This window comes from Girardinichthys multiradiatus, chromosome 3 (genome assembly GCF_021462225.1).
Source record: "Girardinichthys multiradiatus isolate DD_20200921_A chromosome 3, DD_fGirMul_XY1, whole genome shotgun sequence".
Classification (NCBI taxonomy): domain Eukaryota; kingdom Metazoa; phylum Chordata; class Actinopteri; order Cyprinodontiformes; family Goodeidae; genus Girardinichthys; species Girardinichthys multiradiatus.
In genome coordinates this window covers 48,425,353-48,441,351 of record NC_061796.1, presented here as the reverse complement: position 1 = coordinate 48,441,351, position 15,999 = coordinate 48,425,353, and the positions used below count along the sequence as shown (strand labels likewise).

The 15,999-nt window shown below is 46.4% G+C and overlaps 1 protein-coding gene and 1 long non-coding RNA gene across 4 annotated transcripts in view; one reads left to right on the top strand and one right to left on the bottom strand.

Moving 5' to 3' along the window:
- The first annotated feature begins 245 nt into the window (after positions 1–245).
- Positions 246–5,885, top strand: LOC124866048. 2 transcript variants are annotated; one of them, XR_007037712.1, is made up of 3 exons: positions 246–565; positions 759–989; positions 5,628–5,885. It is a non-coding gene; the product is annotated as an uncharacterized LOC124866048 (long non-coding RNA). The 2 variants fall into 2 exon arrangements; XR_007037713.1 differs by having other exon boundaries at positions 756–989.
- The window catches only part of LOC124866047 (CREB-regulated transcription coactivator 2-like), a 28,932-nt gene continuing 17,024 nt past the window's right edge, over positions 4,092–15,999 (bottom strand). For both annotated transcript variants that reach the window (XM_047361676.1, XM_047361677.1), the window contains 8 exons: positions 15,939–15,985; positions 15,416–15,675; positions 11,805–12,256; positions 11,283–11,528; positions 11,021–11,203; positions 9,796–9,867; positions 7,704–7,893; positions 4,092–7,587 (listed from right to left, as the gene is read on the bottom strand). In XM_047361676.1, the coding sequence (XP_047217632.1) occupies positions 7,397–7,587; positions 7,704–7,893; positions 9,796–9,867; positions 11,021–11,203; positions 11,283–11,528; positions 11,805–12,256; positions 15,416–15,675; positions 15,939–15,985 (1,641 nt within the window). In that variant the 3' untranslated portion in view covers positions 4,092–7,396. The remainder of the gene's footprint in view (positions 7,588–7,703; positions 7,894–9,795; positions 9,868–11,020; positions 11,204–11,282; positions 11,529–11,804; positions 12,257–15,415; positions 15,676–15,938; positions 15,986–15,999) is intronic.

The window sequence follows — 15,999 nt, the reverse complement described above, 5'->3', positions numbered from 1 at the left end:
CCAGAACATGCTGAATGCATCAGAATCAATTCATACCAACCAGGAGGACACAACAACAGCAGCATCTCAGCTCCAAATACCCAAACTGCAGCTGCAGTCATCAGAACCAGAACCCAGAAAAAAAAAAAACAGTTCACTGCAGGCACACCATGACTTTGATGTAGCTTGGAGCAGCAGGTCCAGTACAACTCGTCTGGGATTAAGACAAAAAGCCCACAGAACCAGATCCACAGAATCAGGTCCTTCTAACTGGTTTTATTCTTTGAAGACAAAATGCCTGAGGCAGGTTTTATTTTCTGGAAATTAATTATGTCCACCAAACATCACGATGCTGAAGAAGGTTTCTGGTGGACTGGATCACAAAGGCCTGTTATTCTGTCATCAGAACCAATTTCCATCATTTCAGAATCTGTGAGGCTTACATGAGGACAGAACAGAACTTTGATACCTGTATTCTGGTTTCAACAAGGGAATAGAATCTAAAATAGCTGTTCAGTACTTTGTCACCTGAACCAGCTGTGCTCAGTTTAGGAACCGCAGGTCCAGTTGAAAACCCAGATTTAAGGTGAATAAATCTTTCTTGATTTTTTAATCTGTATAAAAGTGGAAGTTCTGAGCCAGAGACCCAGAAACCACAGAATTGATGACTGGAATTTTAAGGTCTGCTTGTGATGTGGGAAATTGGTACCAAACCCATTAACGAGAGATTAATCAGGACCGCTCTACCCTCTGGTTCTATCTTCTTTATATCCCAGCAGTTTCCATCAATGCCGTCTAATGTGGAACGAATCCTGGTAGAACTGGTCTCAGAACCAGTGACGTGATGCATCCCACGCTCAGAAATCTGAATAATCATTGTCATGTTCAAGAAACCAGTCTGAGATGATTGGTGTTTTATGACATGGCGCGTTATCCTGCTGGAAGTAACCATCAGAAGATGGGTCCACTGTGGTCATAAAGGGATGAACCTGGTCAGCAACAATACTCAGGTAGGCTGTGGTGTTGACACGATGCTCAATTGGTACCAAGGGGCCCAAAGTGTGCCAAAAAAATATCCTCCACACCATTACACCACCACCACCAGCCTGAACCGTTGATACAAGGCAGGATGGATCCATGCTTTCATGATGTTGATACCAAATTCTGACCCGACCATCTGAATGTCGCAGCAGAAATCGAGACTCATCAGAACAGGCAACGTTTTTCTAATCTTCTGTTGTCCAATTTTGGTGAACCTGTGTGAACTGTAGCCTCAGTTTCCTGTTCTTAGCTGACAGGAGTGGCACCCGGTGTGGTCTTCTGCTGCTGTAGCCCATCCGTCTCGAGGTTTCAACGTGTTGTGCGTTCAGAGATGATCTTCTGCATGCCTTGGTTGTAACGAGTGGTTATTTGAGTTACTGTTGCCTTTCTATCAGCTCCAACCAGTCTGGCCATTCACCTCTGACCTCTGGCATCAACAAGACATTTGTGTCCACAGAACTGGATCACTGGATATTTTCTCATTTTCTCTGTAAACTAGAGATGGCAGTGAGTGAAAATCCCAGTAGATCATCAGTTTCTGAAATATTCAGACCAGCCTGTCTGGCACCAACAACCATGCTACGTTCAAAGTCACTTAAATCACCTTTCTTCCCCGTTCTGATGCTCGGTTTGAACTGCAGCAGATCATCTTGACCATGTCTACAGGCCTAAATGTATTGAGTTGCTGCCATGTGATTGGCTGATTAGAAATTAACGAGCAGTTGGACAGGTGGACCTAATAAAGTGGCCGGTGAGTGTATTTGTTTTTCACAAAGAAGAACAGGAACGTCCAAATGCACACATAGCTGAACTCTCAAGGAGTTTAGACCGCAATAATCAAACTGTGAACCTAATGTTGAAAAGCCCAGACCCGACCATATGTGGGCAGTGACATCACGAGGTGAAGCAAGCTTCAGAAGCACAAATTAAAAAGAGTCAGTGTCAAACTTGCTCTCCTTGTCCAGCCTCTTGGTCTAGGTGGACATCCACATCTTCTCCAGGTCTGAAGTTGGTCCATCCTCTCTCCATGTCCAGATGGATTGAACAGAGCTATAGGAGATGTTTAGAGCTTGGGATGTTGTTGTAGAACCTAACCCTGCTCTAAACTGAACCAGATCTTTCTTCTTGACCTGTCTGTTGTAGTCCTTCGTCTTCATGATGCTGATTGTTCTCTAAAGAACCTCTGAGGACTAATTAGGTGCCTTCAGAAGATAAATGGCTGCACTGGATTTTATTTAGAGGCATCGGTAAATGTGGCTGAATACATGCACACCACACTTTTAATTTTTATTAGTAAAAATGTTGAAAACCATGAATCATTCTTCTTCCATCTCACAGATCTGCTCTACTTTGTGTAGGATGGTCAAAAGAAATGCTGGAAAAGGACAGAATGTGGCAAAGTTTAAGGGGTGTAAATACTTTTTGTAAGGTGCTCCAAACTCAGATGCCGATCCTGTGACTGTATGTTTACCTTGGAGGGACAACTGTACCAGTGGGGCTGTTTATCACTTTAATATCTTATTTTCATATAAACAGAAAATCTCAAAGTGAATAAAGATGAACCAATCAGCTCTTTCATATCTGAAACAGACAGCAGGGGGCAGCATTTCTGCAGGTTGGTTTATTTTCTGTAAAATAATGTGAGGATACAATCTGTCTCTCTGTAAAAATGTCTCCTATTCACGTCAAAAGCAACATATACAGCATTCCCTGGTTATTAATATTATTTTTAATAAACAACTTCAACAAAAACATCTGAATACAAACAAACATCAGTTTTTCCTCTGAAACTATAAACAACATGAAGGATGTGAGAAATGAATAAACATCAGTACAAAACAGGATGAAGTATGGCCTCAAACTGACCCCCAGTCAGCACACACACACACACACACACACACACACACAGACACACACACACAGACACACACACACACAGACACACAGACACACACAGACAATCACACACACACACACACACACACACACACACACACACACACACACACAGACACACACACACACACAGACACACACAGACACACACACACACACACACACACACACACACACACACACACACACACACACACACACACACACACACACACACACACACAGACAATCACACACACACACACACACACACACACACACACACAGACACACACAGACACACACACACACACACAGACACACACACACACACACACACACACACACACACACAGACACACACACACACAGACACACACAGACACACACACACACACACAGACACACACACACACACACACAGACACACACTCACACACACACACACACACACACTCACACACACACACACACACAGACACACACACTCACACACAGACACTCACACACACACACACACACACACACACTCACACACACACACACACACAGACACACACACTCACACACAGACACACACACACACACAATCACACACACAGACACACACACACACACACACACACACACACACAGACACACACACACACACACACACACAGACACACACACAGCTGCAGCGTCCACTAAGTTTAAACAGAATCATCGTGGAACGAACAGGTTCACAGAACCTGATTTGTTCGTGATTCGCTCAGAACCGAAGCTCCGCCACATCTGGTTTGATCGATCATTGAAGAATTAAACTGAGTCTGTTTAAGAAGGACTCTCTGGGTCGTTTTTCAGGTCCAATTCGCCCTCTGAGAGCAGAACTCTGCTGACTGAGAAGGAACGAACCCAACTGAGCCAGAAATGACATTCATCCTTCCCGAAGCTTTTTCCGGTCCCTCCTTGAGGAATCCAAGGGGTTCCGAGTTCAAAGACATCTGGGTCTGCTCTGAGTCTTTCTGACAGAACCAGAACACGTCCCACAGTGGGCGGCTCCAGGCCCATAGACTGTCCCACTGACTGAATGATAGAAGATGATCTGAGAAGGTTTGAGCTTCTCGCTCACAGTGACTCCTCGGGTTTAAATTTAGGCACATTTTCACATGGTTCTGGTTAACAAACTGACTTTAATGGTCTGGGTCTGGGTTTGGTTCTGGTTTCTGTTTTAAGAGAATAAATCTGCAGCAGCCCACTCTGACCTGCAGGGGGCAGAACCTGATTTTCTCCACGCTCCCGCTCCCAGATCTCAAACCTTAGACCCACTTGGAGGATCTCAGCTAACAGAACCACACAGTCACATCGGTTCTGCCTAAGCGCTTCGACTTCCAGAACATTTAGCTCACTTTAATTCTTCAGCTTTGTTTCTAAATCCAAACACCTCCCACATGAACATGGTGGCCTGGTTTCATGTTGGAGCCAGAACCAAAATGTTCTGCTGGTGTCAGAACATCAACATATCTCCAGCACCGTTCAGAGGTCCACTCATCTGCATTAACGTCATACTGATTTGGATCTTTTACTGATTTATCTGAACAGACCCAAACATCCAGCTGGTCCACTTTGGCTTCAGGGTGAATTTTTTCAGACCCACTCCAGCCTCTGAACTTGAGGAGAACAAGATGATCGGTGATCCGGATGAAAATGATTTATCCGTCAGCGCTCACTGGACTCACCAGAACTCAGAACAATGGGAGGGTCCAAGAACTCAGAAAGAGACATTTTTAAACATCCGCAGATGGATCAGTTCAAATGGCGTCATGCAAATAAATCATTCAAGGTGTGGATGAAAACCCAAACGGTTCCCCAGATGGAGGAGAACTTAGTCCAGATCTTCGTGACTGACCCAGAAACCACCAAGACCCGGGCGTGCCATGAACACCAGTGTCCCTGTCCATCATGCTGTCAGAAGGTGGCAACTAAGAGAGAAGCTCCTGAGAACATCAGCTGGATGGTTCAATCTGGACCCAGCAGGACCACGATCCCAAACACAGATCCAAACTGGTTTTAATGGATGGTTTTAACTGGACTCTGCTGAGAATTAATGGATAAAGCTCCGAGTTCATCCCTGTTCAGAATTTATGGACAGCGATGAGAATCGGGTCGGTGCAGGAATCAGACCAGTTTAATAAACTCTACCGGTCCAACATTATTGAGGGGGTATGTAGAACTGTGACCCAGTGTGGATCAGAGGAATCTGAACAGAACGGTTCTGATAAATCAGGAAAAGATACAAACTATTCTGAAATTTATGACCAAGAATGGATGGGAACCTCTGAGCAGAACTTTCTTAGTGATTCTGTGAAGGATCTTGTTTTTCTATGTGAACATCCGAACCTAAAAACCAGGAACAGAACCCGGACCTGACTGTGTGAACAGAACATGTTTGTCGGTTCCCGCATGCAGCCGACAGCTGAGGAGTTTTCTTCCTCTCGTCACGTTTCTCTGCTTCATAAAAGACAAAGTAATTATTTACACGTCGGAGCAAAAAAAATGGCTGAAAGATGGGCGCAGCAGAGGGGCGTGGCCAATAACAGTGAGTGGGCGGAGCTAAAGGGAAAGAGGTTGATTGGCTGAAATCTGAATAAAAATATAATCTAAATATTTTCATTTTTTTCATTCAAAGTGCAAAAATCCTTTTTTTTATCTGTGTGAAAATCTGATCAATGATCTGATGTTTCTGTTTTCAGAACCAGGAGGATTCCTGTTGGATTCAGAACCTGTGTTTCAGACCCAGACCTGAGAGGAAGTGAAGTAGCTGTTGCACCATCATCCTGGTTCCTGGATACAGCTAGCGGCCGATCCGGTCCAGGGTTCTGTCAGGAATGTGGGCATGGATTCAAAGCCAACGTGCTTCATGTACGAGCAGCTGCTGTGGGTCCGTTCAAATGAACCGAACTCAGAGGATCAATGAGGTTCTGATCACATTAAACTGATTGTTAATCTAGTACCCGACTTTGACCCGGTTTCTCTTAAAAAGATTGCAATCTCAATGTGAGGAGTTAATGTTCTGGTCCAGCTCTGTGAGGGTAAATCCTGTGTGAACTCCTGATCCAGACCCTTCCTGCAGTCTCTTAAAGAGGTCTGGATCAACAGTTCTCCAGGATTTCTGAAGGTGGTCCAGATATTTTCGCGGGACTTTGGCTGCTTCTGTTTCAGTGGGGATTGGTAAAGAGTGGTGGATTAAAGGTTCTGTACAGATGTTTGGACCACAGTCAGCAGGAATAAAGCAGTATTCAACACCGCCTCAGACACGACTGGGTTTTCATTCCTTCACCTGCTTCATTCCAATTATCTGGGATTGGGTAGAAGTACCGATCCTGGATGGAAACCCAGACCTTCCCAGCTCTGCCTGAGAAATCCCATGGTCTTCTCAGAACAAAAGAAGTGTGAAGTCCAACCAGAAGGTTCTTGGTCCACACAGGGATCTCCTCCCAGTGGGAAGGTATCTAGGATCAAGCTCAGATGATCCACCTCAGCTGACTCGTGTTGATGTGGAGGAGTTCTGCTCCAAGCTCTTCCTAGATAAAGAAGCTCCTCTCCTTATAAATACGACAGTACCCCGCCACCCTACTAAGAACATTTCTGCTGCTTGGATCCAGGATATGGTTCAGAACCACAGGACCAAAGGGAAGGGTGGGACCTTGTTTCCTGGTCCTGCTCTCAGTAGAATCTCAGTCACCTATCAGCCAAATAAAAGCTTTGTTTAAATTCAGAACGTCAGATCTGATGTTCTGGTCGTGCTGCTCGGCTCTAGTTACATCAGCTGCAGCAGAAGCTCCGTGTGGAAACCCAGATCTCTGTTATGGCGTATGGCTTTAAATGTTCTGACCCTTCAGGAGGTGTGAGCAGTGAGAGATCACAACCAGCCAGCCTGACCGTCGTTAACTGATCCAACATTTAAAGCATCTAGACATCCTGGGCTGCTCTGGAACATCTTCCAGGATCTCCTCTGGAAAAATAAAACAGAAACAGTTGATCAGGGAGAACCTTCTCTGAGCGAGATGCTCAGAGAAGGTCTGTAATGGCACTTAGAGCTGCAGGAACTCAGAGATCCTCAGCCTGCTGCATGTCTGATGCCATCACAGTCAGAAAAACATTTTCTCAACAACCATGGTGGCTGATTCCCGTTAAAGTGGCTGATGGAGCGGTTCCGGCGCTCATCAGCATGCATAGCAAAGCTCCTCAAAGCGCTGCTGGTTTGGTTTCTTACATCATGGCGCAGACATGCTAATGCCAGCAATAAGAAGCAAGAGTGTTTTCAGTTAAGTGCCTCAGACGGGATAATCTCCCTCCGTCAGCTCATCCCGACCCCTGACCTCAGGTTCTTCAGTCAAAGCCTTCATCCCTCAGGGATGAAGATCTGGAGCCAGACCTCGCTCTGCAGACCAGCTGGTTGGGGTGAGGGGTTATGGTGGACAGACAGCGTCCTCTTCACCTCTAAGCGGGCAGGGGGTGTTCATTTTAGCCGGTCACACCGGAACGAGTCCTCCACAGCCGGGTCGGCTAGCATCAGGTCGCCCTCCAGCATGTCCAGAGACAGGGGGTCCATCCGGAGCTGCTCGTCCAGGGAGAAGGGGTCCATCTCGAAGCCGGGGACGTGGGACAGAGCGCTGGCAATCTCCTTGGACAGACCTGTAGGGGAGTCTCCTGCAGGGGTGGAGGAAGGGTGGGGGTATTAGAACCACAGTAGAACTCGGATCAGGTTTTATAAAGAACAGGACTTATGAATGTGAGATTCGGCCGGTTCTGTCTGTGGTTGGTACCTGTGAGGATGATGTTGGGAACGTTCTGTCGGTTGTCTCCGCCGCCGTAGTTCTGGTTCTGGTTGTTGAGCTGCTGCTGGTACCCGGGCTCCTGCAGCTCCAGATGCCCCTGACTGTTGGATGGGAACTGGTTCTGGCTCAGACTGCTGTGGTTCATGGACAGACCATCAGCCGGGCTCTCAGCTGTGAACTGGAACAGAGGAGGACAAGTTTAGAACCTTCATTAAAAACGTGCCAGCAGGAGTTACACTGCCCCTGCTGGTGAAGGTGCAGCATTGCAGCAGATGAACAGCGACGGGTAGCATGTCAGCAGCTCGGTAACACGAGTCAGAACTGGGACGGACCTCCTCACATGGACCTCTTTGCTCTCCTGCCTACTTCAGACCTTTACTGTGGCTCATGTTCTCACAGATGTTCTGCAGCTACAGTTCTGTTTCTCAGACACTTCAGAGGAAGTACAACTTTGGTAACATTTCTTCTCCTAAACTTGTTGCCATAGTTACATCAAAGCCTGTTTCTGATTGGATGCTGAGGTCCCATGTGACAACTCCTCCCACAGAAGCTTTGGCTCCTGGAGTAAGATCAGATAGAGAGAGAGAGAGAATCAGAAGGAGAACCACCAGAGAAACCTTGATCCTTCCAACAGTATAAAAGGTCCAATCATCCTTTCAGTTGGTTCTGTTACATGGTTTGGGTGTCTGCATCATGGGCTACCTTTACCTCTCAGCCTGCAAGGTTTGGGCCAGAACCCAGAGTTGTTCTTTTATTTGTATTAGGTCCTACATGTTTAAAGAGATGGTTTAGATTTATTGAAGTGAGGTTCTGTAAAGTTCTGATCAGTAATGGTTCCTGATCAGAACCTACAGCTTCTTGGACTCATTTAACTGATTTTAAATCAAGTCAAATTAAAAATCTTCACATCAGTGGCACCCAGCATTTGTTGGACCGTCATCATGTTTGGTTCTGTTTGTTCAGTCGATCCGGTCCATGATTCTATGTGGAGCTACCTTGGTTGAGCCTGGTTTCTGTGCAGTTTGGAAAATATCCAGATGATCAGCTGATGTTCATACAGCAAACATGTGATCAGCTGTTAGCTTCTACCACTGTGGAACAGGGTGTACTTACTTTTCTGATATGACATCTTCCCTCTACAGGTACCTCAGATGATACCTTCACAGAATCTCACGTTAAGAAATCTAAACTAACCCTTTAAGGTGAGTTGATGTTCCAGCTTCAGGTTCATCAGGTGAGTGGTTACCACCTGTGGTTCTGAACCCGAGGAGCCAGCTTCCAGGTTCTCTCTGCCTCCAGAACACCAGCAGCAGCTGGAGGGTCTGGGTGGGTGCACTCTTTTATCATTTCAAACGTTTCGAATATTAACTGCTGCCATTAAATGGTGGTTCTGGTAACATTTTCTCCACATAGCCTAATTGAGAGGCGGCCTGGTTCTGGTTCTGAGTCAAGCTGGGAATCTTTGGACCTCCCAAGCATCGGCACCAGATGAGAGCAGGTGGCTGGTACATCAACCTGAAATCTGGACAGGATGCCTCAGAGTTTGCATAACTGCTAAGTGGTCTGCACTTATCAGCCAAACCCGGCGCGCTCAGCAGAGGCCACATGGATCTGTGCTACACCTACACCACCTTGGCCATACAGAGACCAGAACAGGATTGATGCTAATTTGCGACACTCGTCCTAATTGTTCAAGGTTAACAGATTCATAATATCTTTGATTGTTACACAGGCCGGTTGGTTTAAGGACATGGTTGGTGGCTGCGACACACCTGAACCACTAGAGGGCGCTGTGAAGACGAGGTGGTATGGTGTACTGTCAGCATACTTCAGGCTCATCTCTATTATCCAGTCTATGAAACCTTTGTGTTTATTTCTGTAATCTCCTGTTTGTTTTACACATCTTGTTTTATTGGTGAACTAATGTTTTTGGTTCTGGTCCAGATCATCGCCTTTATTGTTCTACCATTAACCTGCTGAGACTATGGATGGAAATTAGCCTCAGTTATACAGTTTCATTATGTTCAGCCATGTGCATTATGCTTTTATAAACCAATAAATAGTCTGAGGTCCAGTTTACCTGCTGGTTGGACTTTCCCGAGAGCTGCAGACTGAGGTAGGGATCCTCCAGCAGGGAGCTGAACAAGGCATCCTGGGATAAAACAAATCAAGACAGTGATCAAGTCTTAATGCAATATCTGCTCAAACTATCAAGTTTAACTTCCACAATAGTAACTGGGAATGTTTAGATCTGTTGCACTTTAGTGTTGAGCTGAGAAGCTTTAATAGTGGAGATGGTCTCCATCTGGAAGCTGGAAGTTCTTGATTATTTAACCACAACAACATCTGATTAAATTTAGCCAATTTTTAGGTTCACACTTTGGTTTTCAGGGCAATCAGGTTGTTGTCTGAAGTGGTTCCGAGTCAGCTGAAATCAGCAGCAGGTGGACCAAAAACCGAGACATTTTCCAGGTTCTTATTGATCCAGAGAACACAAAGTTCCTCTTTACTGAATTTCCTTACCAACATCCACACCAGTTTGTGTTCAGGCTCCTGAATCCAGATCCTAGCTTTATTGCACACCTTGTGCGCCACTGTGTGACTGATCATTAAGGGTGGATCAAAATGTTCCTCTGCTGAAGGCCATAAATCCACTTTTATTGGTTGGAAATCTTCCCAGATTGATGGTCCTGATTCCTTCCATCTTCCTTGTGAGAAACTGGACTTCCTGATCAGTTCTAGATTTAATTCTGACCCAGTCGGACATGGTAAAGCTCCTACGGTTATTCAGCTGGTAGCTGTGTGTCCTTGTATCTCAGGTGAGTTTTAGATCTTTAGAATCTGGATGTGTATTTAATAAGTCAAATGTGTTTGGGATACCATCAGTTTCTCTTCAGGTTCTGTTCTCGACCCGTCAGGATCTGCTGCTGTTTGTGGGTCAAAAAGAGAATTATGCAGACACGTCTGTAAGCATTATTAAAAGATCAGTTCTGACTCGGTTACACAACTGGGTCACCTCCACATCCATTAAAATGATTCAATCAGATGAGCTGATAGGACTGAGCTGAGTTTCTGTCTGCAGAGCTCTGCTCTAATCAGAGTTCTGGTTCAGACAAGATCCAGATTGGGTCAAATGTTGGCTTCTAGATTATAATTTAAATTGCTGTGCAGGTTCAGGCACAGCAGCTCTGATCAGATCATCAACATGCAGGTGATTCTGGAGATGTTTCCACAGCTGTTTTAACTCCAGATCCAGTTAGCATGTTTCAGTGGGAAGCTTCCACGAGGTGTGGATGTTCACTCACGTTGTAGAAGTCTGTGTTCAGGTTGATCTGTTGCTGCTGTGGGAGGCCACCTCCCCTCTGCTGCTCCACCTGCTGCTCCATGTCCAGTTTGACCTGGCACAGAGAAGACGTCTGGGTGCACGGCTCCAAAGCGCTCTCCGACTTCACAGGCATGTTGGGCTGCGTTCCCATCAGCCTCTGAGGCTGCAGAGGAGCAGAAGCGGGTTAAAACCTCGGAAAACCTTCATGGCATCATGAGTGACTCAGGCGAGACCTGACATACCGATCCATAGTGCTGCTGCAGGTGCTGGTTCCGCAGGTTCTGCAGGTGGAGCTGCTGTTGGGTGTTTGTTCGTGGCTGCTGGAGGCGATGGAGCTGCTGCTGGTGGTGCTGACCCACAGAAGGGGGCTGCTGTCCGGACTGGGAGCTGGGCAGACTTGGGGGCGGCTGGTGGTGAAGGGACTGGCTCAGCGAGTACGGAGGGAGACGCTGGTCCAAAGGCAGTTTGCTGGTGTCCAGTGGGACGCCCTGCAAAGAGAGGCAGGCAGGAAGAGAGCACATGGAATAATTACGGTACTTCCTGCTGCCTGAGTTTCATCTGTCTCCGTCAACAGCGTCTCACCATCAGTGGGACCATCAACTCACTCATCAAACCACCAATCTCACATTTCATGTCTCTATATCATCCATCTGAAGCATCCATACATGGTGAATGGTCACACTTGTACATTTACTTTATCAATCCGAGGTCTCCGAGGACCCCACAGTGACCTGTAATCATATGAACTCAGGTGAGCCTGTTACCTGTGAGATGGAGGACAGGGTCGGAGAGATGGTGGGGGAAAACTGTTTGGAGTGATGTCTCCAGGACTCCCCCACCATAGGCAGGATGAGCGGGGACAGCTGGACTCGTCTCCGTGGCGACGTGCTGAGCGACGGCTGGCCCTGGCCGGCGAGCATCACCGTGTAAGGGGAGGAGCCTGATCCGGCCATGCCCACGCCACTGCTGTAGCTGGGGTTGCTGCCTGACTGAAGGGAGGAGTTACTGAGGGAAGAGTGCAGTGATTGGCTGCTAAGGGAGGGGGAGGAGCTGAGCGACGACTGCAGCGACGGGTTGCTGAGTGACGAGTGGAGGGAGGCGGAGCTCAGAGAGTTGGAGAAGGAGTGGCTGCTGAGGGACGACTGGATGTTGGGGTTGCTCAGTGAAGACTGCAGGTTTGGGTTACTGAGCGTGCTCTGTAGCGATGCCAGGAACCCTGAGGGAGGAGACCAGATAAAAAGTAACATTTCTAAACATGAAACACATCAGAAAAAGAACTCATATAATCATTCAAGGATTGGCTTTAAACTTGTTGGAGAAGGTTTGGTAGACAGATTTGTTTTGCTTTAAGAGAACACAACTGTGAAAAACATCCACATGTTGAAAAGTCAGTAGATTTTAGGAAGTTTCCATGAAACTCTGGTTCTCAGGAGGTCTAAAAAGAGGCAAAGCCACAGTAACTCTCAGCAGGTTTCCTGTCTGTCTTCATCAGACTCTCACATTTCTGTAGAGGAGTCTGAGATGGAGCTCTTGGGTTTTTGGTCATTTCTCTGAGGTTCACGTTCTGACCTTGGGCTAAACCTGCTCCTCCACTCCTGGGAAGATCAGCAGCCGTCTCGAGATGTTTTCCTCTTGAATAATAATCTTCCTCTCTGCAGAATGATGGTCATATAGTTTTTTAGATGACCTTCTAACCCTTCCCAGGTTGATGGGCAGCAACAGTTGCTGTTCTAAGGTCACTGCTGATGTCTTTCTGCCCTGGCATTGTGCTAGCACCCACCTGTGTGCTCAAGAGCAGGAAACTGACTAAACTCCTGCTGTCCTCGGCTCTAAGGTCCTCACAGTGAAATCGGTTCATTAATGCATACTATCAGCAGCTCCTCGCTGCTGGTTTCCCTTTTAAAGCTGCCTGCACCAATTTATTTTATATAGCTCCAATTCACAACACATGTCGTCTCAAGGTTCTTCACAACAGTCAGGTTCATACATTCCAATTAATCGTAACTATCAAACAGTTCAGTCAAAGTTAGTTATTTATTCAAATTGGATAAAAAGTTTTTCTATCTAAGGAAACCCAGCAGATTGCATCCAGTCAGTGACTTGCAGCATTCACTCCTCCTGGATGAGCATGTAGAGACAGTGGACAGTCACTGGTGTTGACTTTGCAGCAATCCCTCATACTGAGCATGCATGTAGCGACAGTGGAGAGGACATAAATAATGATAGCGATTTAAATCCAAGACCTGCTGAGCACCTAGTTATAGTCATGCCCATATAGGTCTTACAGGTAAAAACGGTTACTTACTTCCCACCACAAGACAACAGTTTGGTGATAAACATTTTGTCAACACAGCGAAGAAAATCCCAACCGCCCAGGAATGTAAACTGCTTTCTCTGCATTCAGACACTGTTAATGTTTGGGACTAAATCAACCGGATCAGATTCAGAGAACCGATTCTTCTTTACATGATTCAGTCAAGTTCAACTATCAAACTTCAACAAGAACCCAGAAAGACCATGATCAGGGTGACCATAAACACAGCATGGGAGAAAACCAAAGATCTATCAATCAGACAGCGACCTGCGCAGCCAGCAGGTGGCGCTGCAAACACATCTAATATTTAATCTCCTCGCTTCACTGTGAACATTTCAGATAATCAGAACCCTGAGACTCACTGAGGGCATCAACAGCTCCCTGTTTCACTCAGAGTTCAATTCAAGAGAAACTCTTGTAATCAAACTAAAAATCTGAATGTTTCAGCTGGGTCTTCCCCTCATCCTATTTGTCATCTGCTGCACCGCGATCCGAGAACTAAGAACTGATCCGGGTTCAGGTCTGTTGAGCCTAAGCTCACAGCAGCTTCCTGTCTGCGGTTCCTGCAGTCACCTCACAACCGAATAAAGACGCCAACATTTTCCGACTAAAGAAGAAAAAATCATCCTCTGAACTCTGAGGTTAAATTTAGAGCACAGCTTCGCAGACACACACCTCTGTGTTTATGTCATCCAAACTCACCCACATGCTTCCTCTGCTAACCTTCACATGAGTCACACACACAGAACCAGGGCAAACAAGTCTATATCTGATGTTTAGCTTTTCAACAAACATGGAAAATAATGCAACATTTCTTCATATCAAACTGGTCGAAGCTTTTAGAGCTTCACCAGAAAACACAGACATGTGGACTGAAACAGGGAGCATGGAGATGGAAGCATCACGGTTTGTGTCATTATTGAAGAAGGTCTGCATCCAGCAGGTCAGAAGATCCTCCTGCTTTACTGAGAACATGATGGCACCAACATCTCCAGAACGTACAGTTAAGCTACTTATTCACACCCCTGGCAGATGTCGGGTTGAACAACATGTTTGTTCTGACTGGAACCTATATTAATGTTCTGGTGCGGTCCAGACCTGAATCTGGTAGACAATCTTTGGAGGGATCAATTAGGGTGATGATAAGGAGGCCTTCCAACCCATGACTTTTTTAATCAAATGGAAATGAAAACGTAGATGTTTTCTGTGGTTTTCTAATCTTTTGTTGCTGGTTTTTATTTCCTGTCAGAAACAAGCAGAAAATAATTGAAATCTAAATCTGCCCGGGTATGAATACCTCTGGGCTTAACCGTGTCTGCATCATGATGGTTTGGGTTAAGCAGAACCTGCAGGAAAGAAGACAGAAACATCTGCAGCAAAGGTGGGAAAGGCTTTAGAACATCAATCTGGGTTGTAGGGTAGAGAACGCGTTTTGTATGGAAACCTGGTTCCTTGAGTGGGTTAAAGGCAGAAAGATGGTAAACTTTAAAAAACTGAGTTCGTGGTGAAAACTATAGTTAGGAATGATTTATATTTATGTTAAGTTATAATTGGAAAAAATGTCAGTCAGTCATCTTCTATACCCCTTCTTCCACAGTGGGTCGCGGGGGAGCTGGTGTCTATCTCCAGCAGTCTATAGGCAGGAGGTGGGGTTCACCCTGGACAGGTCACCAGTCCATCGCAGGGCAACACTCACTCATTCATACACCTAAGGCCAATTTAGAGAGACCAATTAACCTAACAGGCATGTCTTTGGACTGTGGGAGGAAGCTGGAGTACCCGGTGAGAACCCACGCATGCACGGGGAGAACATGTAAACTTCATGCAGAAAGACCCCTGACTGGGAGTTGAACCCTGGACCTTCTTGCTGCAAGACAAGTGCTACCAACAGTGCCACCGTGCAGCATTGAAAAAAAATGTTTTTTATAATATTTCACCAGACCTGCAGACATTTTTGTGTCCAGTGGACAATGCTGGAGCTAAGATAAAAGGGACCTCAGAGGTTTAAGGAAACGTTTCTTCTGCCAGAAGATTCCAGCAGGGAACACCTTCCGTACAGACCTGGTGAGGGGTGGTGATAGCTGCCGTTTCCTCCTGCTGCGTTGATGCCCAGCTGGGTGAGGGTGGAGGCCAGGTTCCCTGTGCTGCTGCCCCCACTCAGAGTGAAGGGTCCTGGGTAACTGGGCTCATCCTGGTCCAGCGGCGTGGGCAGCGGTGAGGGGAAGTGGAGGCTGGACAGGTCAGGAAGTGAGCCTCCGGTGCTGGAAACCTGAGGGACACCTTGGACCGGTGTGGATGGTTGTTCCGGGGATGTGAAGATACTAGGAGGAAATGGAAGATTCCTGGGGGTTAGGAGACAGTCAAGATCCAGAAACAGTCAGGAACATGGACTGAAACTGGGTGGAAAGAAAAACTCTGAAAGACCTTGAGATAGTCTAGAGAACTACGGATCAGAACCACTTTAGCAGACTGCAGACAATCTGCTCCAACCTTAAAATCTGCTGGAGATGAAAACATCTGATATTTGCAAGCAGCAGGAGCCCAGACGTGTGTGTGTGTGTGTGTCTCCTCAGTGTAGACTCACTTGATGCCTGGAACCTCACAGGACCTGGGTCGAGACGACGACAAAGGCTGAGGCAGAAAAC